Source organism: Bacillus rossius, chromosome 1 (assembly GCF_032445375.1).
Source record: "Bacillus rossius redtenbacheri isolate Brsri chromosome 1, Brsri_v3, whole genome shotgun sequence".
NCBI lineage: Eukaryota > Metazoa > Arthropoda > Insecta > Phasmatodea > Bacillidae > Bacillus > Bacillus rossius.
Genome location: NC_086330.1, coordinates 269,791,435 through 269,816,112, shown reverse-complemented (window position 1 = coordinate 269,816,112; position 24,678 = coordinate 269,791,435). Strand labels below are relative to the sequence as shown.

Below are 24,678 nucleotides of genomic sequence, written 5' to 3'. Positions count from 1 at the left end.
TAGAGCACAAAACATAAACATATTTATAAAGGAATGATAATTGAATAATTATTTATCTGAAACATCGTACCTACTTTGTAAATTAAGATTTGGGATTAGAATTTCGTAAACATATTTTCCTGTTGTATTTCATCAAGAGCCTGATTTGATAATATTCTATGTTTACTTATAGGGAGATACAACACAAAGACACAATCTTAGTTTCAAATGTTTTATTTTCAAATTCTTTATATATAATTTAATATTAACATTTTTGGTTATTTTTGAACATTGCACATCATTTTATGGATCTCCTTTTTATTAAAATCTTGTGCTAAGTAATGAATTATTTTTTTCTTTCAGAGTGACTACAAATTTAATTATATTGACAATAGACACAATTTTATGGACTTAGACCATTCAACGCATAAATCAATTATTTTAATATAAAAATGGGTTTAATTAACGATAGTATTCCAAATAAGATTTTTACTTTTATCAAGCCGGGTGGTATATATTTGGCAACAGTGGATGTAATTTACTCTGTACTGGAAACTGTGAGACTTTCTATAGGAGATTTCAGGAGATGGCATGTTGTGACATGGTATAAGTCACTTGCTACCCCTCCCTCACCGTTCTGCAATGCCAAAAACATCGCGGGAATGAATCTCGTCCACAGTTGGTCAGGGCCATTGAGAGAAACCAAGGGTCATGGGGCCCACCATTAAAAAAAAAATATCTGAAGAATGCAAACGTTACTGCGGCCATAACTGTAAACATGATCTGTGCGTATCAATTTACTTGTAAGGTTTCCTATGAATTCTATTAATAAATGACTTAATATTTCGACTTATTAGGGTAAACCCAAAAATTAAATAACAATATCAAAACTAAAATATACTCCTCCCTTCCCACCTTTGGATGGCCCTGCTGATGATGATAAATAAGAATGAATGAGAAGTTTCGTTGTTAAACTATTTAACTGCCATTAAACACAGTCCTTTAAAATATTTTAACACCTCAATTCAGCCAATGTTCTTTGTGTTTCTAAACATGGGCTGAACCATTAGCTGGACAGAGAGCCTGTCCTTGTAGTAATCCATGCATGCCTAACTCTATCCTTGCTGAACAAAGAAGAAGTTCACAAATTGGCAGAAGCTGTTTTTGTAATTTTGTAATATTTTAAATTTTATTTATGTGGTTCACTGATCTTTATTTAGCAAGACGTGTGTTGGTTTTCTTTGTGTGCTCCTTTTTATTCATTATAGTATTTTGTTGGTTTCGACTAAGGCTTCTGGTTATTCCTGATGTGGCTTCTGTGGGTTTTCTCTGTGTACTTCTGGTTATCCTGATAAAACAATTCCAGCATTTTTTTCATCGATATAAGGCATGCAATTGTATTCAGAATTTAGTTTAATTGAGTAATTATTGTTACCAAATTATCACTTACAATATTTTTTATCTCGTGAAATTCAAATGTAATAAGAAACATTACTGAGTCGAATAATATGCCTTAAAAAAACTCAGAACCACTATCATGCAAGACGAACTTCCTTCTCCTTGATGTCTAGCGAAGCCCTTCTTCTTTTGTGACTGTGGAAGAGCATCCCTAAGCCCAAGTAAAAAATATATATATTTATCACAAAAACATGTGGCGTCATCTGTTGGCAGGATTAGGAACTACTTGGCCATAAGTCTTTAAAAATGGAAAATTAACTTTCGCTGACAAAATATTAAAACTTCAATTTAATTAATTGTTCTAATTTAAACACTCTCAGTATTCTTGTAGTAATAGTTGCAGAAGCTAATATAGATCCTGGTTTGTTGCCTGCAGCTGTATGAAAAGACACAGCTGTAGATACTGTAGCAAGTAGTTTGCCCTGAGAAAGAATGCTAGACACCACGTAATAACAGATTGTGTTAAAAATCCACTACACAAAATATAAAGCTGTGATTGGTTTAGTGGGTTGTTTACAAAAATTGATAGCTTAAAAAGACACGACAGAACTCATAAAGCCAAGCCCAATTACAAGATGCAGGATAACGATGGATATATATATATATATATATTCTAAAGTAGAATGTGCTGCATGATGTAACTAATATTTTTTGTCTTGTACATGATTATGTTCATAGATCTCCTGATCTCGACAAAGAACATAAATTAAAGGATGCTGATGGTTTAAGGGATATTGAAACCAATGGAAGTATCATCACTGAGAAATGTGAGGATAAAATCAAGCTGAATTCAAAATATATTCTCCGTACTTTGTTAAAATGATGGACTTCTAAAAAGGAAGATTGAAGACGACGAAGAAGCTTCAACATTAACAACTACGGATTCTTACAGTAATCCAAGTGAAGATGCTGGCTTCTACGATGATGACGACAGTGACTTTAAGGCTGACGATAAAACAGAATACTTCAAAAATTTTAAAAATAACATTAATGAATATTTCAGGAAGATGATGGCAGCAGAAGAAATTGATTATAAGTCATGGCAAGATCCTAACATATTGGTTAATCGTCTGAGACTGATACTGGCATCGATTAGTAGAGGAAACTATTCGCACCTCAACGAAGTAGCCACCATACTCCGTGAACTAAGAAATGCAGGCTACATACAATAATGACTTGTTTTACTCGCTTGTGTATAAAATTTAAAAATAAATAAATTATTTGTGTTTAAAACAATTATTGTTTTATTTCTCGAAATCCGATTTCTAACTAAAACTGAATTCTCTCGACTGTGTCCAGTGTGTGACCAATGTGCGACTAATGCGTGTCCTTCTTGTCGAATGTGTTTCTAGTGTGTGTCCAGTGTGTTCATTGTGTGTACAGTGTGTTTCTATAGTATGTCCAGTGGGTCCAGTTTAGGTCAGTGTGTGTCAAGTGTGTCCAGCATGTGTCTAGTGTTTGTTCTTTTTGTCGAATGTGTCTCCAATGTGTGTCCAGTGTGTCCAGTGTGTACAGTGTGTGTGTCCTTTTTGTCAAATGTGCTTTCAAATGTGCATTTTTTAATGTCGTTTTGCCTCGCGTATTAATGTTAAGTGTTCCTGTTTTGACTCGCAAATTACAGCTGACCACGGTGCAGTGCGGATCGGCTCTCTTCAGTAAGTTTCAATGGGTTTAGTTGCTGTTCCGCTATCGACTTTAATGGACGGTCTACCATTGATGGTGTAGACCCTGAGGGCAGCGTTGACGATGGCGACGCAGATCCCATTGGCATCGTTTAAGACAACTATGCATAACTCGATGGAATGTTTACCATCGTCACCGATAACATTAGAGGAGACTTCAACAGGTGTGGTTCCATCAGCTGAAGATACCTTAATTCCTGTAGTACTGGCAGCAGAGGAAACCTCGATGAATGACGTTTCGCTGTCGAAGGAGACTTCAATGACTGCATCACCACTTGGGTCGATGATGTCCACTGCAGGGCCGCACACGGGGATAGCGGTACAGAATGGGCAGATTGCCCTGGGCCAAAAATACTCAACTGCAAAGAGGGTCACATCTAAATCGTAATATAAAAAGGGAAGACAAACTTTTCATTAACTGAAACTAACACTATTGTGTTATGCTATAATTTAATTTTAAGAGCAATCAAACAAAAATTTGAATATTATTGTTTAGTTATAAATAATTTTTCTCAATACTTATGTTAATGATACTAAATTTTTTTTTAATTTTTATTTTTTTTTCTGAAACCGTAACCATAAACATTCCAATACATTTTTATAAACTAACTACATACAGGTCTGGTGGTATAGTGCTATCGAGAAAGGTAGAAACTAGGCCCCAGGTTTCTATCTCTCAGTTTCAGGTAAATAGTGTGAAAATAGCAAATTTAGACCGATGTAGTACAAAAACTATTTTTTTAGGGGAGGGGGCCACAAACCCAAACTCTGCCCTGGGCCACAACCCAACTCTGCCCCAGGCCACAAAATTTATATTACAAACAATTAGAAAAAAATAAAACAACTTAAGTCAGCTTGTGAACTTCTCCTTTGCTCAGCACAAGCCAGAATGTTTTTTGTAAATTTTTTTGTAATTGTTTTCATTTTTTTGGTTTATTTTTTTTATTGATTAGCTGTTCCTGATTTATGAAAACGTGAGTTAGTTTTCTCCATGTGCTTCTGATTATTCCTGCCAATATTTTGTTGGTTGCTCCAAGTTATTCTGGCAATTCAAGGCGACGCTTATGTTGGTTTTATCCGTGTGCTCCTGGTTATTCCTGGCGAGAATTCTTCTTAGGTTCTCCCGAGTGCTCCTGGTTTTTTTTACTTAACGAGTCATAAAAATTTATTCAGCATTACATTTTATTAGTGAATTATGTTACTAAGTACGTACTTACAATAATTTTACCAGATTAAATTATAACAAAAAATCATTACTCAGTCAAATAATTTGCTTTGAGATGGCTGAGAATCACTATCATGCCAAATGAACTTTCTTCTCCTTGGTGTCTAGCGAAGAAGCTCTCCTTCTCTTGCGATCGTGAGTGAGCATCCCGCATCACACATGACTGCCTGTACAACACGGCATGTGGCGACAACTGTTACAAGAATCGGTACTTCTTGCAACAAGTTATTTGAATGTGATAAATTAACTCTCGCTGCTGAATGGACCTATTATAGCCAGTTGCAGCCTTGTAGACTTGTATCCTCGTAGCCTCGTCGTCTTATAGACTTGTAGTCCTGTAGCCCCGTAGTTTTTTAGACTTGCAAACTTGTAGTCTCATATAATTGTAGCTTCGTAGTCAAGCTTAGCTACGTGAGGGCCATCTTTGCAAGTGTGCGGCTTGAATAATAATAAAAAAAAACAGCTGTTTCTCTCATGGGAAATTATAAGTCGCATGCTCAAGAGTCAGTTAACCATCTGATATTTATGTTTGTGCAGAAAACAGACAAACAAAAAAAACTGTAGTCCATACACTAGCTTTAAAACAAAACAAAAATGATTTTAAGGGGAAAAGAAATATTATTTCTTCCTTTCCTTTCATTCCACCGCATAGCCGCAGCAACGCAAAGCAGGGTATTAAATTGAATGACGTGTTTCCTGGGCGAATCTATGTTCACTAGAATAATTTGATTTACTTTCCTATTCATCTAATTTCAGACTGAGCCACGGCGGAGCGTGGCCGGGTTTAGCTAGTATTCCATATAAATTAGTTGGAGGTATAAAATGTCTGGTATGCTACGCCACACGGTATGTGGTTGCCAAAATGAAACCACTGGTTTGTTTGCCCTAGCATCACTTGTCACAATGAATGTGGGCATGTGTTGTGAGAGCCACTATCTAGTGGATGGGCCCGAGCATTACTTGTCACAATGAATGTGGGCATGTGTTGTGAGAGCCACTATCTAGCGGATGGGCCCAAGCATCACTTGTCACAATGAATGTGGGCATGTGTTGTGAGAGCCACTGTCTAGCGGATGGGCCCGAGCATCACTCGTCACAATGAATGTGGGCATGTGTTGTGAGAGCCACTATCTAGCGGATGGGCCCGAGCATCAATTGTCACAATGAATGTGGGCATGTGTTGTGAGAGCCACTGTCTAGCGGATGGGCCCGAGCATCACTGGTCACAATGAATGTGGGAATGTGTTGTGAGAGCCACTATCTAGCGGATGGGCCCGAGCATCACTCGTCACAATGAATGTGGGCATGTGTTGTGAGAGCCACTATCTATAGCCCGTCCCACTCTTAGATTGCAGTACACGGCTTATGGCGCGCGCTGTTGCCAAATCTCTAACACATTACGAATTTCAGGAGATCAGTGTCTTTGTAATTTGATCGAACAAGATGAATTTTAAGAAATCATTTCGTAATTTATAATATTTTATACTATTACACATATAAATTTGTAATAATGCCACTTTTATGTAAATTTCAAATAAAAACTACCTATTGTAGACGAAAATTTCTTATAGTTTTATTTTCTGTTCTAAAAATCCCATATATATATAATTATATATATTTATCACATTTTCATGGGCCCGATAAATGCCGTATTTTTGGACAATTCATGTCCAAAATGATAAATAAAATACGGTAATGGAAATTCTCGGTCGAGTAATTTATGGGAAAAATCCGAACAATTGGTTCGAAATGGGGAAGATTTTTTTAAAAACAGAAATATCGCAACAACTCCCATAATATGAATAATATCGAATCCGTTTTAACGTATGATAACTCGGATTACCTAATGCCGAAAAATGTTTTCTAAATACATTTTTGATACGACCAGCCATAACTGCATGGGTTCGAAAAACATTTTCACCGGACAAAAAACGTTACTGCCTTAGTAGACACCTTATCAAATCTGTTTAAATGGTTTGTAATAATATCATAATTATTTTCCAAAACTTTGTCTAAAACAATGTTTGATAAGATGCTTGGTGTTGAGAAGGATATAAAAATAATTCAAAATTTTGTACCATGATCGTTATTGTATTCCTTCGTATTTATTTAATACATTTTACATATTATGTTCAAGAATCGATTATAATATTTTTTGTTGACTAAGGAAGCTATGTATTTGAAATTGCTTGTAGGACAGAACCCCACTTATCTAAACACACGACCCTGTTTCCTCTTACGACGGCAGCGCGCGCTCTTGTACTGATAAGACACATCTTTAACAGCTATTTCCACGGAAACTGTAGAAGCAATTGAGATTGGGCTGCTTTTGAAAACTAATTCAGTTCATTGTGAACATTTTTCTCGCTTTCGTCCCCCATCTATCTTTAATAGAAAAAATATTTCCGCGGGTCAACTTTTTGATGTGTCAGTTTGTGAGAAAATGCATTTCAATATATTAAAAAAATTATTTAAGTGAAACCTGTACAGTTTTTGTCTTAACATTTGTTCGGTGGCGTCCTAAGGCATTAATTTACTAATAAAAAAAATCTGAATGAAATACACATGTTAGTTTCCTTTTTTTGATGTGAAACATATCGGAATACTTCAAAACAGTTCGCAGCGAATAAGTTATGTTTTTTAATTTTTTCGGACACTTAAAATATTGTTAATTATTTAAAATAAGCATTGCTTTATGCGTATTTTGATTCTATACAATATGAAAAAAAGCTTGGTCCGAAAATTAAAATTTTAAATTTCGTTTGATATTTGGCAACAACGCACGAAGAAACAAGGACAGTGCTAACGGCAATCGGCGTGTGTTAGAGAGAGAGAGAATGCGCCCATTTACTTCCACACTGCAATCGAAGAGTGGGATGCTCTATAGTGGATGGGCCCGAGCATCACTTGTCACAATGAATGTGGGCATGTGTTATGAGAGCCACTATCTAGCGGATGGGCCCAAGCATCACTAGTCACAATGAATGTGGGCATGTGTTGTGAGAGCCACTGTCTAGCGGATGGGCCCGAGCATCACTTGTCACAATGAATGTGGGCATGTGTTGTGAGAGCCACTATCTAGCGGATGGGCCCAAGCATCACTTGTCACAATGAATGTGGGCATGTGTTATGAGAGCCACTATCTAGTGGATGGGCCCGAGCATTACTCGTCACAATGAATGTGGGCATGTGTTGTGAGAGCCACTATCTAGCGGATGGGCCCAAGCATCACTTGTCACAATGAATGTGGGCATGTGTTGTGAGAGCCACTATCTAGTGGATGGGCCCGAGCATCACTCGTCACAATGAATGTGGGCATGTGTTGTGAGAGCCACTATCTAGCGGATGGGCCCGAGCATCACTTGTCACAATGAATGTGGGCATGTGTTGTGAGAGCCACTATCTAGCGGATGGGCCCGAGCATCACTTGTCACAATGAATGTGGGCATGTGTTGTGAGAGCCACTGTCTAGCGGATGGGCCCAAGCATCACTTGTCACAATGAATGTGGGCATGTGTTGTGAGAGCCACTATCTAGGGGATGGGCCGGAGCATCAATTGTCACAAAGAATGTGGGCATGTGTTGTGAGAGCCACTGTCTAGCGGATGGGCCCGAGCATCACTGGTCACAATGAATGTGGGCATGTGTTGTGAGAGCCACTGTCTAGCGGATGGGCCCGAGCATCACTGGTCACAATGAATGTGGGCATGTGTTGTGAGAGCCACTGTCTAGCGGATGGGCCCGAGCATCACTGGTCACAATGAATGTGGGCATGTGTTGTGAGAGCCACTGTCTAGCGGATGGGCCCGAGCATCACTGGTCACAATGAATGTGGGCATGTGTTGTGAGAGCCACTGTCTAGCGGATGGGCCCGAGCATCACTGGTCACAATGAATGTGGGCATGTGTTGTGAGAGCCACTATCTAGCGGATGGGCCCAAGCATCACTTGTCACAATGAATGTGGGCATGTATTGTGAGAGGCACTATCTAGCGGGCACGTATCTAGCGGGTGGGCCGACCTGAGCGAGCTGCAGCAGGTGGCGGAGCGGACACGCGGCGCCGGTCACGTGGTCGCGCGTGGATCGCGGCACGGCGAGGGTCGCGCGCGCGCCGTGGACGTCCAGCCCCAGCCAGCCGGGCGCCTGCCCGCCGAGCAGCCATCCGCGGAGTCGCGCCTCCTCCACGTGCTGCACACAGCCCGGACACTCAGGCAACGAGCATTTCCCTGCATTTACCAACGACAAAATCAATTTACAGTACGTCCATCAAAGAATGTACCCAGTTATAACTCTGCAAGCGTTATGGAGTTTCGGTTAAAGGTCATAATTGAAGAGTAACTCAAACCGTTTTAGATAGGTGCACGCCCGAGTACTGATTTTTGTTGTTTTCTCGCTTGTAGCCCCACCTTCGCAAAATGGCTTCTCCTGAGCGTAGAGCCTTTTGTTTTCTGAAATTTGTTAAGAGTGGATCTGCAGTTTAAGTTCAACGTTTAACTGCCATACGCCGATTGTCGCGATGGCAGAGATCTTTTTCGCTGGCCTCCACGTTCATCCGACATAACGCCAAGATACATTTTTTTCTTATGAGGCTTTATAAAGGATCGTGTCTACGTTCCGCCGCTACCTAATGGTTTGCTATACTTGAGACACAGCATTGAAGAGGCCATTGATTGAATTAATCCGAGCTTGTTAACCAAAGTGTGGGATGAATTGTACTTTTGGTTGGATGAGGGCCGTATAACTAAAAGTGCACATACTGAACATTTTTAAGAAAAACTAGCTTTGTTTACCTTAATTTGGATTTATGATTTGTTGGTTATAGTCTGGATAAAATTTTTATAATATACCATCGAAACTGGGACATTATTTTATGGACATCCCGTATATAATAAAAGTAAGCTTGGTTTGTCCGTGCATGCCGCTATAACTCCGCAATCCCACGGGGGTTATGTGGTATGGTAGCCTTTCATACCCCATCCATGAAGAAGGTTTCGGTTTGGGTCTGCAGGGGTTGAGTTTGAAGATATGGGTGTCAAAAAAGCGCATCGCCCCAATGGACATCTTATGGGATGTCGGTGAAGCAGCTGGGATTCGAGTGTCGAAGTGGCCGAGACTGGCCAGAATGTTTTTGAATGCTCTAGAATGTTATAAGATGTTTGAAAATGTTGGATAATATTTTTAGAATTTTCCAGAATGTTATAGAATCTTTCGGATTACTAAGTCGATATTTGGGATAAAAATACTTTCTTTAGTTCACATGTGATAGGAGCTGGCTGGATTTGTCCGAGCGAAGCGTGGATGACTCCAGCAAGTTTGAGAATCAAGATTAACTTGCAGGGCTTGTAAAACATAAGCAATATTCTCAAATAAATAAATAATATCTTTAAAATATAATAATTCAAAATGGAGAGCTTGACACACGAGCTCTTAAAGTGCGTAACTGGCTCACACAATACATGACTCTTCGCCTCTACGCGTTAGGCACCGAAATCTGGCGCAGTTTCCTTGTTGATAGTGCATTTCTGTGATACTTTAAGCTGTGTCACTATAATTTAATAGTGTATATTAAAAATAAAGTCTCACTGCATGTCACTTTCCTACTTGCAATAATGTGTATTAAATCTGTATTTCCTAAAAAGGCGGTGAAAACACCCGTTTCAGTCTTTATCACCATACAAAAAATTCCATATCAGATATGTGTGATTTAATATGTATGAATGTACGTGCAAATGTATGATTTATTGTAAGAAAATCTGTTGGTTTATATATTTAAATTGTTTGTATCTTAGTTAGTTTTTACATAAATGTTTAGGCTATAAAATATATTTATATTTTTATAAATTTAGCATTAGATAGATTTAAAAAAAATAAAGGCCTTTTTATAATATGCCTATAATCAATACTAATATTATAAATGCGAAAGTAACTCTGTCTGTCTGTTTGTCTGTTTGTTTCCTTTTACCGGCTGAACGGCTGAACGGATCGTAATGAAATTTGGCAAGGAGATAGATTATATCCTGGAGATGGACATAGGCTATCTTTTGTCTAAAAAAATTGGTTGTCTGTAAAGTCGGTTTACGGACGATAGTTTAACGTGACGTCATAACAAAACATTGATGAAATGATTGATCCAGAAGAAAAGGAAATATCATATTCGGCCTGAGACTGAGCCGTAATAGGCTTCTGCAACCAAACCATTTAGGCATTAAAAATATTATATTCTTTGAGGAAGAATTTTTTTTTAATTTGAATAATTTTTATTGAATTATCACTATTTTGTATGGATACAAAGGAGTGAAATGAAATGTACAATTTAATTAATAAAATTACTTTTAGTTGCATTCATTCATTAATTCAAATATATTTATTGCTATTGAAATGTTGCGTGCGCCGTATTTATTTTTAGAAGTACAAAAAAATTTTTTACATCTGCCAGGATTCAACCCGACATCCTTTGGAATGTGAGTTTGCGACGATAACCGCAAGACCACGAGGCCATACATGAAATTAGGTAGTTTCAAATTATATATATATATATATTTATAAACTTTTTTTTTCAGGGTAGGGGAATAATATTATTTCGTTTTTATAACACGATTTGATGACAAATACGCATCCAAAATACACCAAAATTATTTATAATGTGTTACAATATTTTTTAAAACATTGTGCAAAAGATCCCGGGTGTAATTTGAATTATTATGTGTAACTGTAAAACTCCATTGTTGGTTCAAAACGTATTTGAATATTCAACATTACTTTTAAATAACCGTACCAATTGTGCTGAAAATCGGTGGACGATCGTTAAATTACATAATATTAATAATTCAACGACGAAAATATGATTGAAAAGTCAAATCGATGGTTGTTCCAATCGAGTGGAAGAGATAGATGCCGCGCATACGTACAATGAGCATGAAGAGAAATGCCACGCATGCGTACAATGAGCAAACACGTCACATCCGTAGTGGGACATCCGTAGTAGGACACTTTTTCGTGCGTGCAGCCGGCGTTCATCGATTTATTAGACGTTGTCACGTCAAAAAATAATCTTTTAACGGGTTAAAAAATATATATCTTAATTTTATGTAATGTGTGTCATAGATACACAAACTGTTAGTGTCATTCCTCTATGTCTGCCGAGCAATAGCTTTCAAGCCATTACGTTACGTTTTGCTATTGTAAGGAATTGAGTAGAGAGTAATAAAAATCAAAGATCTGCATCGTAATACCTTAATACACCAGTAGATGTCACTGTTAAGTTTTTTATTAATCGTTTTATAGTTTGCACATCCTAACTATTATTATAAAAGCGAGTGTTTGTTTGCTACGCCATGAAATTTTGCATAGAGATAATTTATGGGGTGGAGATTGACATAGGCTCATTTTTATGTACTGTTCCAGTGAAATTTTGTAAATACCTCTAAAAATACGTATTTTTATATTGTTACATTTTGTTTGGTTGATCGCAAGGTAAATTTATTTATATATGTTTTTTTATTTAATTTCTTCTATATATATTTTCTCCCTACCTAGGGCACCCATAATTTTTTAAATTTCACGTGTATGTTTTCAATGTCATTCGAGTAGTCAAATTTGTTTTGTCAAATTGGTCATTATTTATACTTTATGTTAAATTTTGGAAACAAACTTAATTTTTTTTAGGTATTATGACAAATAAAAAAAACAGTTTCACTTACATTCTTAGTTTTTTATTGTGTGGCTAGTTTCAAGTTTAATATTAAGTGGTACATAAATTCTTAAACTTATAAATTTCTTCAAATTTTATTCATAAGTTGGTAGGGCCTACTAATTTTTTCTATTTGTTAATATTGTTAATTTTTTACATTTACCTACTTATTTGCAAGGAGTTTGGTTTTGGTTTAGTGTTTATAGTTTATCTGCTGAGCGTCAAGCGTCTGTTAGGGCTGCCGAGACCGTAGACCAGAAATATTTGTTAATTTTGTAATATATTGTTGAAAAATTTTAATTTTACTATTTCAGGTAGGTTGATTTTTTTATTAATTAGAGTAGTTACGTGTAATTACCTTCTTCCTTTATTTCATATTAAACATTATGTTTGGTTAGGTGTGAGATAATTTTATTTATGTATGTTTTAATTTCATTTAATTTCTTATATACATTCTTACCTACCTACTTATATTAAATTTCAGGTCAATGTTAACACTGTCATTCGAGTAGTACAAATTTTTTTGTCAAATTGGTCGTTATTTATACATTTTGTTTCATTTTGGACTATGTTTTTTTTACTTAATTCAAAGATTTGTGGTGTGTACAGGGAGTGAAATCTCTATTAACTTCTATACTCCTTTGGATAAGCGGAATATGGCCGCCACAGTTTTACATATAAACATATCCTACAAATGTTTTAAACATTATGACTTAAATAAAAATAGTTCCACAAACATCCTTAGTTTTTTTTGGTGTGCATAGTTTGAAGTTTAATATTATGTATGTAGGCCTACGTAAATTATTAAACAAATGCTAGACATCACGAGAATAATGATTGGTATTAAATGTTAAGCTGTGATCGGTGTATCAGGTTGTTTACACGAATTGATAGCTTAAAAATACATGGCAGAACTTTTAAAACCAACCCCAATTACGAGATAGAGGGCATCGATAAATCCACTACACTAAGAAAGAGTGTGATGCATGACGTCCATAATCTTATTATCTTGAATGTGATTATGTTCATAGCACTCCATATCTCGACAAATATCTTAATTGAAGGATGCATACGATTTAAAGAAGACTGACTGAAACCAATGGAAGAATCATTACCTTGAAAAGTGAGAATACATTCAAGCCCATATCAAGTAGATCCTCCATACTTTGGAATAATGACGGACTCTTAAAATAAGCTTTTAAATGATGAAGACGCTTCGACGTCAACTATTTCGAATTCTTACAGTAATCCAGGAGTAGATGCTGACTTCTACGATGATGGCGACAGTGTCTCTGAAGATGGTGACACGATCAAAGACTGTGATGAAGCCCCTAATGCTGACAAGATCGAAGACTCTGATGAAGCCCTGCGACCAAAACGATGGAAACGTCGTGATAAAATAAATTATTCCGATCAAGCGTACGATGATCACTGGGACTAAAGTGATACTAAACATAATAGTAATGAACTTTCCAGGAAGATGACGACAGCAGAAAAGATCGATTACACATCATGGGAAGTTCCTAATATATTGGTTGATCGTTTGAGACTACTGATGGCTTCGCTTAGGGCAGGAAACTATTCGCACCTCAACGAAGTAGCCACCAAACTCAAATAACGGAGAAAAACTGGCTACATAGAATAATTACTTGTTTTACCTGCATTTGTATAAAATTAAAAAAAATAAAATTAATTATATTTTGGCTTTCAGAAATTATTGTTTCATTTCTCGATTTCTGATTTCTAACCAAGACGGAGTTTTCACGACTGCGTGTTAAATGTGTGCATTGTGTGTTCATTGGGTGTTCGGTGTGTGTTTTGCGTGTCGTTTGCGTGTTTAGTGTGTTCATTGCGTGTTCGGTGTGTGTATTGCGTGTCCATTGCATATCAAGTGTGTGTATTGTGTATACTTTTGTTTTGTTGAATGTGTGACCTTTCGTGAAATGTGTGTATTCAAGACTGAAGTCAGGTCAAGATTGAGCTCATGGTTCAGAGATGTCTTGTATAAATGTCTGAAATTGTACATGGCCTGTTTAAAATGTTTCAAGTGTTAATGTTAAATAACTCTCGGTTCGGAGACGCTTGATTTATATACATAACATTGTACAATAGCTGGTTGGAATGTATTTCAAGTATATAAAAATTAGACTTCCATGGTAGGCACAGCGACAACGTATTTATTTCATAGTACAGGTATCTTGTATAGAGTAGTTTTTTATAGAGATAATTATTAATAAATTTCACGAAATGTAATGGGAAACAGAATTAAAAATTAGTAGTATAGGAATGGGGCTACTGGCACACGGGTTCTGGGTGTGGATTGTGATTGTCGGTCCGCCATCTTGGATTGTGACGTCACGGCGGCCATCTTGGATGGATGTGACCTTGACCTTTGACCTTGACCTTGAATTTGATCCTCAAAAATCGCCAAAATCCGCCAAAATTGGGCAAAATTTGCCCAAAATTCCTCAAACTTTCCATTTCTGTGGAAAAAAATTCTGCCAAAAATTTTTAAAAAATTCCACAAATTAAAAATTTCTCTTTTCGAGGGAAAAATTCCCGTTTCGAGGGAAAATTTCTCGTTTTTAGTCCTTAAAAATCCCGGCAGCTAGAAATGTCCATATGTAGGCTTAAGCATCCATGTCGACAGCCTCCGATAAGCCTCACGTCATCATGGAATATGTCATATTGTATGATGACGTCACCGTTGCATTTTCTGTTATGGTCGCCATCTTTAACTTTTTTATTTACTATCCGATTTTAATGAAAAAAATTTTAAATTTATTAAAAAATTCTCTTAATAAAAATTTAATGAAAAATATTTAAAAAACATACATTTACGACACAGAGCTCGGAGTCCTCGGTTCGAACCCGACGAGTGCAAAAAAATAAAAATGACGACCGATCCTTCCCCTGTGGTGGGTGCTGGCATACTGACTCCCACCACTTATTTCACCTAGTATGACGTCATGTCCGCCATCTTGTCTTCGATGCTGGAAGCCATCATCATTGTATCGTCGGCTAGAGTGCGCTGATGACATGTTAGTTTAATTCTCATCCGCTAGAGTGCAATAATCAATTATTGCTGTGACACTCGCCATCTTGAAATTCGGCCGCCATCTTGAAAATCCGTAATTATTTAGCTAGAAATTCGGGAAAAGTTCCAAAATTCATTAAATAAATCACTCATTAATTTACATATTGATTCGAGACTCGGTTCGATACCTGAACGATACAAATAATCTTAATTTTTATGTAAAAATACCTAAAAAATTACAGGTTTGAGAAAATAAAAACACCGCAAGTTCTTTTACAAACATAATATTTATTACATAATTTCTATTTTACTACAGGATCACCTGCGAAGGTTAGCAATCTTACAAACATTTAGGTCCGCATTGGCGTGAAATGACTAATTCTTAGCTCCAATCGGTTTATACAAGACAGAGTCCAACCAGATCCTTTACAGACATAGTCCTCCTCTTCGTGACAGAGTTTCTGGATACCTTGTTTAACAGTTTGCTTGACATCGTTAGAACTGTAAATTACTGCAGCCGATGTCTTGAATGCACACTTCTTCACTTTGTCATCGAATGGATAAGGCTTTCCATATATACAGTCCAACCACAAGTTATATTTCAAAGGTCCGTTTGTTGCTACGTCATCAGTAAGCTGATTGATTATGTCCTGTTTGATATCATCAAGAAAATTACAAATGTCCTTCGACTCACTTAACGTACTTGGATAATAGTAGTCTTTCAATGTTCCACGAAATGCAGACTGCGCCAAGTAGAAGCCATTATCGTTCACTTGTAATGCTTTGATCACAGTCTTAGGTTTATTTTCATGTTCAGATGCCACAGTAATCGGTTGCTGCACATCGGTTTTTTTACTTGTACGCTCACGAGTCACCAATCTAAACTCAGGAGTCGTAATTGCTGCAGGTAGTTCTGCAGTAGGCACACGGACTTCCACCTTTACAGTTTATCGCATGTCGACGCAAATTATCAATTCGAGTAAACCATTTATGACACTCGTCACAGCGAAACTTCATGCGAGAAGGATTCTTCGTACATTTACTCCTCTCATGTCTCCGTACATCATGTGCAAATGCAAACGACATGTCGCAGTAGCCACAAGGATGCCTAGTTGAAGACAATCCCGAACCAGATGTCGCTGTTACTGCAACTGTACCATTTCCAGGCATACTCTTATGCACATCAATGCATCGTTGTTGTATAGAAACCTTTACTTTCTGCCGCGCTGCAGGACCTTTACATGTCTCCAAGTGATGCTTCAAATTAACATTTCTTGTAAATTGCTTGCGACACTTAATACAACCAAACATTTTACGATAAGGGTTCTTGGAACATTCTCTCTTCTCGTGTCGACGAGCATTACTGACGTTTGAGAAAATCTTGTCACAGTAACGACATCGATGTTCGTTAGTTGTTGACGATTCGCCATCCATTGAAGTCTCCATCGAGGGCGAAACAGCGTTCGTCGAGGGTTCCTGTACAGCCAGCACTACCGGCATTAAAGTCTCTTCTTTTGGTGGTATCACGTCTGTTGAAATCTCCTCCAGTGTTGACGTCGTCGTTGCCAACGGGATCTGCACCTTCTCCATCGTAGCTGTCGTCAAGGTTCCCGTAGTCGACGGTACAACCTCCATCGAGTTCGACGTTAAAGACGGTAAAGATGCCATCGAGGTCTCAAGAACAGCTAATTGACACGACTCATGCACCAGAAGAAACAAACTAGGTGATCCTTACACCGCCGACGTCAGTAACAAACTGAGCGTCCTGCTGTCTAGGACTCGCTTATATACATGCACCGTATGGAATAATACGCTAGTCAAATCAAGAACCATGTACAATAATACTAGAGTCAAATCTACAAATTAAAAAAGAGAATCATTTGATCGAAAAAGAAATTCGATCTCTCCAATATACGCCAGGCTCCAAGAGCTACAATTCACGTCATCAGATCCATCTACATTTTGCTCCTATGCTTCAATTGACCATTAGCTACAAGGATACAAGTCTACTCGGCTCCAACACGCGATGTACGCAATGTACGCGCAATACATGCAATTTACACGCAATAAATGTAATGATTACACAGTACACACAGGAAACGGAACGTACACACAGTACACACAGGAAACTGAACGTACACACAGTACACACAGTACACACAGGAAACAGAACGTACACTCAGTACACACAGAAAACGGAACGTACACACAGTACACACAGGAAACTGAACGTACACAGTACACACAGGAAACGGAACGTACACACAGTACACACAGGAAACGGAACGTACACACAGTACACACAGGAAACGGAACGTACACACAGTACACACAGGAAACAGAACGTACACACAGTACACACAGAAAACGGAACGTACACACAGTACACACAGGAAACGGAACGTACACACAGTACACACAGGAAACGGAACGTACACACAGTACACACAGGAAACGAAACGTACACACAGTACACACAGGAAACGGAACGTACACACAGTACACACAGGAAACGGAACGTACACACAGTACACACAGGAAACGGAACGTACACACAGGAAACGAAACGTACACACAGTACACACAGGAAACGGAACTTACACACAGTACACACAGGAAACGAAACGTATACACACAGTACACACAGGAAACGAAACGTACACACACAGGAAACGAAACGTATACACACAGTACACACAGGAAACGGAATGATCACACATACAGTAGCGGAAACACACAGGCTTAGTTGGAAATCAGAATACAAGAAATAAAAACATTAAATTTTTACTTTCAATATTTAATTACTTCTCAACATTACACAAATACAAGTAAAACAAGCCATTATTGTATGTAGCCAGCATTCCTCAGTTCCTTGAGTATGAAGGATATTTCTTTGATGCATGAATAGTTTCCTGCACAAAGCGAGCCATGTAGAAGTCTTAGCCGGTCAACCAATATGTTAGGATCTTTCCATGATGTGTAATCATTCTCTTCTACCACCATCTTCCTTGCACCTTTATAATAAATATTAAGATCTCTAGTGTCTTCCGTTTTACCACCAACCTCAGGGTAACTTTCATGTTTGAGACGGTGATCATCACAAGCTTGATCAGATTTATTTAATATATCACACCGTTTCCACCGTTTCGGTCTCAGGACACCGCCACATTCTTCGATCTTGACAGCTTTAGGTGCTTCATCATAGTCTATGTCTTTGTCAACAGCCTCAGAGTCACTGTAACAATCACTGTAGAAGACATCCTCTTCACCCAGATTACCGTATGAATTCGCTATCGATGAGGTCGAAGTGTCTTCATCGTCTTCATGCTTCCTTTTTAGGAGTCCATCATTTTTACAAAGAATGGAGGATCTACTGAATATAGGCTTGAATGTATTCTCACTTTTCACGGTGTTGATACTTCCATTAGTTTCAGTCTTCCCGAAGCCATTAGCATCCTTCAATTTATTTTCTTCCTCACGATCGGGTGAGCTAATTCCATCACGCTCAGGACAAGGAAAATTATTGACATAATGCAGAACACTCTTCTTTAGTCTAGTGATTCCATCGGTGTCCTCTATGCCGTAAGTAGTCTTGACTTTACATGTTCTACCATGTATTTTTAAGCTGTCAATTCGTGTTAACAACCTGCTACAACGATTACAGCTTAACATGTTGCGTAGTGGGTTTCTAGCACAATCATTCTTCTCATGACGTCTAGCATTCCTTCTCATGACAAAATCCTTGCCACAGTATCTACAGCGGCTTCCTTCCGATTCAGCTATAGATAACAAACCACGATCCATGGTAGCTTCTGTGACTAATGTTAGATACAAACTGTCAGTTTTCTCCAATTGGATCCATTTCTTAAATAGAGTTTTTGAAATATTTCATCAGCGAGAGTTAAGTTATCTAATGCAAAGCAAATTGATGCAAGTAGTTCTGGCTGTAGTCAACAGATGGCGCCACGTGTTGCTTGCAGGTAAATAATATATATTTCATTAATGTGGGATGCGGAACGCTCACTATCGATCGCAAAGGGAGGTTGGCTTCGATAGTATCCAAGGAGAAAAAAGTTCGTCCTTCCTGATAGTGCTTCTCAGATTTCTCACGGTCCGCCATCTTGGATTACGACGTCACGGCGGCCATCTTGGATGGGTGTGACCTTGAGAAATCTGAGAAGCACTATCAGGAAGGACGAACTTTTTTCTCCTTGGATACTATCGAAGCCAACCTTCCTTTGCGATCGATAGTGAGCGTTCCGCATCCCACATTAATGAAATATATATTATTTACCTGCAAGCAACACGTGGCGCCATCTGTTGACTACAGCCAGAACTACTTGCATCAATTTGCTTTGCATTAGATAACTTAACTCTCGCTGATGAAATATTTCAAAAACTCTATTTAAGAAATGGATCCAATTGGAGAAAACTGACAGTTTGTATCTAACATTAGTCACAGAAGCTACCATGGATCGTGGTTTGTTATCTATAGCTGAATCGGAAGGAAGCCGCTGTAGATACTGTGGCAAGGATTTTGTCATGAGAAGGAATGCTAGACGTCATGAGAAGAATGATTGTGCTAGAAACCCACTACGCAACATGTTAAGCTGTAATCGTTGTAGCAGGTTGTTAACACGAATTGACAGCTTAAAAATACATGGTAGAACATGTAAAGTCAAGACTACTTACGGCATAGAGGACACCGATGGAATCACTAGACTAAAGAAGAGTGTTCTGCATTATGTCAATAATTTTCCTTGTCCTGAGCGTGATGGAATTAGCTCACCCGATCGTGAGGAAGAAAATAAATTGAAGGATGCTAATGGCTTCGGGAAGACTGAAACTAATGGAAGTATCAACACCGTGAAAAGTGAGAATACATTCAAGCCTATATTCAGTAGATCCTCCATTCTTTGTAAAAATGATGGACTCCTAAAAAGGAAGCATGAAGACGATGAAGACACTTCGACCTCATCGATAGCGAATTCATACGGTAATCTGGGTGAAGAGGATGTCTTCTACAGTGATTGTTACAGTGACTCTGAGGCTGTTGACAAAGACATAGACTATGATGAAGCACCTAAAGCTGTCAAGATCGAAGAATGTGGCGGTGTCCTGAGACCGAAACGGTGGAAACGGTGTGATATATTAAATAAATCTGATCAAGCTTGTGATGATCACCGTCTCAAACATGAAAGTTACCCTGAGGTTGGTGGTAAAACGGAAGACACTAGAGATCTTAATATTTATTATAAAGGTGCAAGGAAGATGGTGGTAGAAGAGAATGATTACACATCATGGAAAGATCCTAACATATTGGTTGACCGGCTAAGACTTCTACATGGCTCGCTTTGTGCAGGAAACTATTCATGCATCAAAGAAATATCCTTCATACTCAAGGAACTGAGGAATGCTGGCTACATACAATAATGGCTTGTTTTACTTGTATTTGTGTAATGTTGAGAAGTAATTAAATATTGAAAGTAAAAATTTAATGTTTTTATTTCTTGTATTCTGATTTCCAACTAAGCCTGTGTGTTTCCGCTACTGTATGTGTGATCATTCCGTTTCCTGTGTGTACTGTGTGTATACGTTTCGTTTCCTGTGTGTGTACGTTTCGTTTCCTGTGTGTACTGTGTGTATACGTTTCGTTTCCTGTGTGTACTGTGTGTAAGTTCCGTTTCCTGTGTGTACTGTGTGTACGTTTCGTTTCCTGTGTGTACGTTCCGTTTCCTGTGTGTACTGTGTGTACGTTCCGTTTCCTGTGTGTACTGTGTGTACGTTCCGTTTCCTGTGTGTACTGTGTGTACGTTTCGTTTCCTGTGTGTACTGTGTGTACGTTCCGTTTCCTGTGTGTACTGTGTGTACGTTCCGTTTCCTGTGTGTACTGTGTGTACGTTCCGTTTTCTGTGTGTACTGTGTGTACGTTCTGTTTCCTGTGTGTACTGTGTGTACGTTCCGTTTCCTGTGTGTACTGTGTGTACGTTCCGTTTCCTGTGTGTACTGTGTGTACGTTCCGTTTCCTGTGTGTACTGTGTACGTTCAGTTTCCTGTGTGTACTGTGTGTACGTTCCGTTTTCTGTGTGTACTGAGTGTACGTTCTGTTTCCTGTGTGTACTGTGTGTACTGTGTGTACGTTCAGTTTCCTGTGTGTACTGTGTGTACGTTCCGTTTCCTGTGTGTACTGTGTAATCATTACATTTATTGCGTGTAAATTGCATGTATTGCGCGTACATTGCGTACATCGCGTGTTGGAGCCGAGTAGACTTGTATCCTTGTAGCTAATGGTCAATTGAAGCATAGGAGCAAAATGTAGATGGATCTGATGACGTGAATTGTAGCTCTTGGAGCCTGGCGTATATTGGAGAGATCGAATTTCTTTTTCGATCAAATGATTCTCTTTTTTAATTTGTAGATTTGACTCTAGTATTATTGTACATGGTTCTTGATTTGACTAGCGTATTATTCCATACGGTGCATGTATATAAGCGAGTCCTAGACAGCAGGACGCTCAGTTTGTTACTGACGTCGGCGGTGTAAGGATCACCTAGTTTGTTTCTTCTGGTGCATGAGTCGTGTCAATTAGCTGTTCTTGAGACCTCGATGGCATCTTTACCGTCTTTAACGTCGAACTCGATGGAGGTTGTACCGTCGACTACGGGAACCTTGACGACAGCTACGATGGAGAAGGTGCAGATCCCGTTGGCAACGACGACGTCAACACTGGAGGAGATTTCAACAGACGTGATACCACCAAAAGAAGAGACTTTAATGCCGGTAGTGCTGGCTGTACAGGAACCCTCGACGAACGCTGTTTCGCCCTCGATGGAGACTTCAATGGATGGCGAATCGTCAACAACTAACGAACATCGATGTCGTTACTGTGACAAGATTTTCTCAAACGTCAGTAATGCTCGTCGACACGAGAAGAGAGAATGTTCCAAGAACCCTTATCGTAAAATGTTTGGTTGTATTAAGTGTCGCAAGCAATTTACAAGAAATGTTAATTTGAAGCATCACTTGGAGACATGTAAAGGTCCTGCAGCGCGGCAGAAAGTAAAGGTTTCTATACAACAACGATGCATTGATGTGCATAAGAGTATGCCTGGAAATGGTACAGTTGCAGTAACAGCGACATCTGGTTCGGGATTGTCTTCAACTAGGCATCCTTGTGGCTACTGCGACATGTCGTTTGCATTTGCACATGATGTACGGAGACATGAGAGGAGTAAATGTACGAAGAATCCTTCTCGCATGAAGTTTCGCTGTGACGAGTGTCATAAATGGTTTACTCGAATTGATAATTTGCGTCGACATGCGATAAACTGTAAAGGTGGAAGTCCGTGCGCCTACTGCAGAACTACCTGCAGCAATTACGACTCCTGAGTTTAGATTGGTGACTCGTGAGCGTACAAGTAAAAAAACCGATGTGCAGCAACCGATTACTGTGGCATCTGAACATGAAAATAAACCTAAGACTGTGATCGGAGCATTACAAGTGAACGATAATGGCTTCTACTTGGCGCAGTCTGCATTTCGTGGAACATTGAAAGACTACTATTATCCAAGTACGTTAAGTGAGTCGAAGGACATTTGTAATTTTCTTGATGATATCAAACAGGACATAATCAATCAGCTTACTGATGACGTAGCAACAAACGGACCTTTGAAATATAACTTGTGGTTGGACTGTATATATGGAAAGCCTTATCCATTCGATGACAAAGTGAAGAAGTGTGCATTCAAGACATCGGCTGCAGTAATTTACAGTTCTAACGATGTCAAGCAAACTGTTAAACAAGGTATCCAGAAACTCTGTCACGAAGAGGAGGACTATGTCTGTAAAGGATCTGGTTGGACTCTGTCTTGTATAAACCGATTGGAGCTAAGAATTAGTCATTTCACGCCAATGCGGACCTAAATGTTTGTAAGATAGCTAACCTTCGCAGGTGATCCTGTAGTAAAATAGAAATTATGTAATAAATATTATGTTTGTAAAAGAACTTGCGGTGTTTTTATTTTCTCAAACCTGTAATTTTTTAGGTATTTTTACATAAAAATTAAGATTATTTGTATCGTTCAGGTATCGAACCGAGTCTCGAATCAATATGTAAATTAATGAGTGATTTATTTAATGAATTTTGGAACTTTTCCCGAATTTCTAGCTAAATAATTACGGATTTTCAAGATGGCGGCCGAATTTCAAGATGGCGAGTGTCACAGCAATAATTGATTATTGCACTCTAGCGGATGAGAATTAAACTAACATGTCATCAGCGCACTCTAGCCGACGATACAATGATGATGGCTTCCAGCATCGAAGACAAGATGGCGGACATGACGTCATACTAGGTGAAATAAGTGGTGGGAGTCAGTATGCCAGCACCCACCACAGGGGAAGGATCGGTCGTCATTTTTATTTTTTTGCACTCGTCGGGTTCGAACCGAGGACTCCGAGCTCCGTGTCGTAAATGTATGTTTTTTAAATATTTTTCATTAAATTTTTATTAAGAGAATTTTTTAATAAATTTAAAATTTTTTTCATTAAAATCGGATAGTAAATAAAAAAGTTAAAGATGGCGACCATAACAGAAAATGCAACGGTGACGTCATCATCCAATATGACATATTCCATGATGACGTGAGGCTTATCGGAGGCTGTCGACATGGATGCTTAAGCCTACATATGGACATTTCTAGCTGCCGGGATTTTTAAGGACTAAAAACGAGAAATTTTCCCTCGAAACGGGAATTTTTCCCTCGAAAAGAGAAATTTTTAATTTGTGGAATTTTTTAAAAATTTTTGGCAGAATTTTTTTCCACAGAAATGGAAAGTTTGAGGAATTTTGGGCAAATTTTGCCCAATTTTGGCGGATTTTGGCGATTTTTGAGGATCAAATTCAAGGTCAAGGTCAAAGGTCAAGGTCACATCCATCCAAGATGGCCGCCGTGACGTCACAATCCAAGATGGCGGACCGACAATCACAATCCACACCCAGAACCCGTGTGCCAGTAGCCCCATTCCTATACTACTAAAATTTATTTTAAGCTTTATTTAATCTAATCACTGGCCTAGAATCAAACAAAGGACGGAAATCCATCGAGTCAATCTTACATTAACAGACGAATTTTTGATGATTTTGAAATTTTTTTTTGCCAATTTATATGTTATTATTACGAATTTTCAAGATGGCTACAATATGTTATCATCGGTTTACTGCAGGCTAGTAGACTAGGAACCTAAGTTGCTTTTAAGATTTTTCGCCATAATTTATTGAATCAATATTATTTTACTTAAAAATTGCAATTTTTGCATCAACCAGGGATCCAACCGAGGACAGAAATCGATAATCATTTTAACAAGCGACTTTTAAAAATATTTTTAGATTTTTTTCCCGAATTTATTGCTTATTAGATATTTTCAATATGGCACCCAAATTTCAAGATGTAGGATACCCTGACAGTTGAATGTCTTCTGTTAATAAATGATTCTTTCACTCTAGCGATTAAAAATTAAACTAATGTGGCAGCGACGCAATCAGGAAGTACGCTAGCGCTCTTGGTATCGATTAATGAAAACAAGATTGTGGCGACGCCCTCTAGC

General features: G+C 38.3%; 1 protein-coding gene across 1 annotated transcript in view; it reads right to left on the bottom strand.

Annotated features, from left to right (window-relative positions):
- The window catches only part of LOC134527397 (protein hobbit-like), a 619,824-nt gene that overhangs the window by 586,345 nt on the left and 8,801 nt on the right, over window positions 1–24,678 (bottom strand). The window contains exon 4 of the mRNA XM_063360060.1: window positions 8,365–8,532. Within this exon, the coding sequence (XP_063216130.1) occupies window positions 8,365–8,532 (168 nt within the window). The remainder of the gene's footprint in view (window positions 1–8,364; window positions 8,533–24,678) is intronic.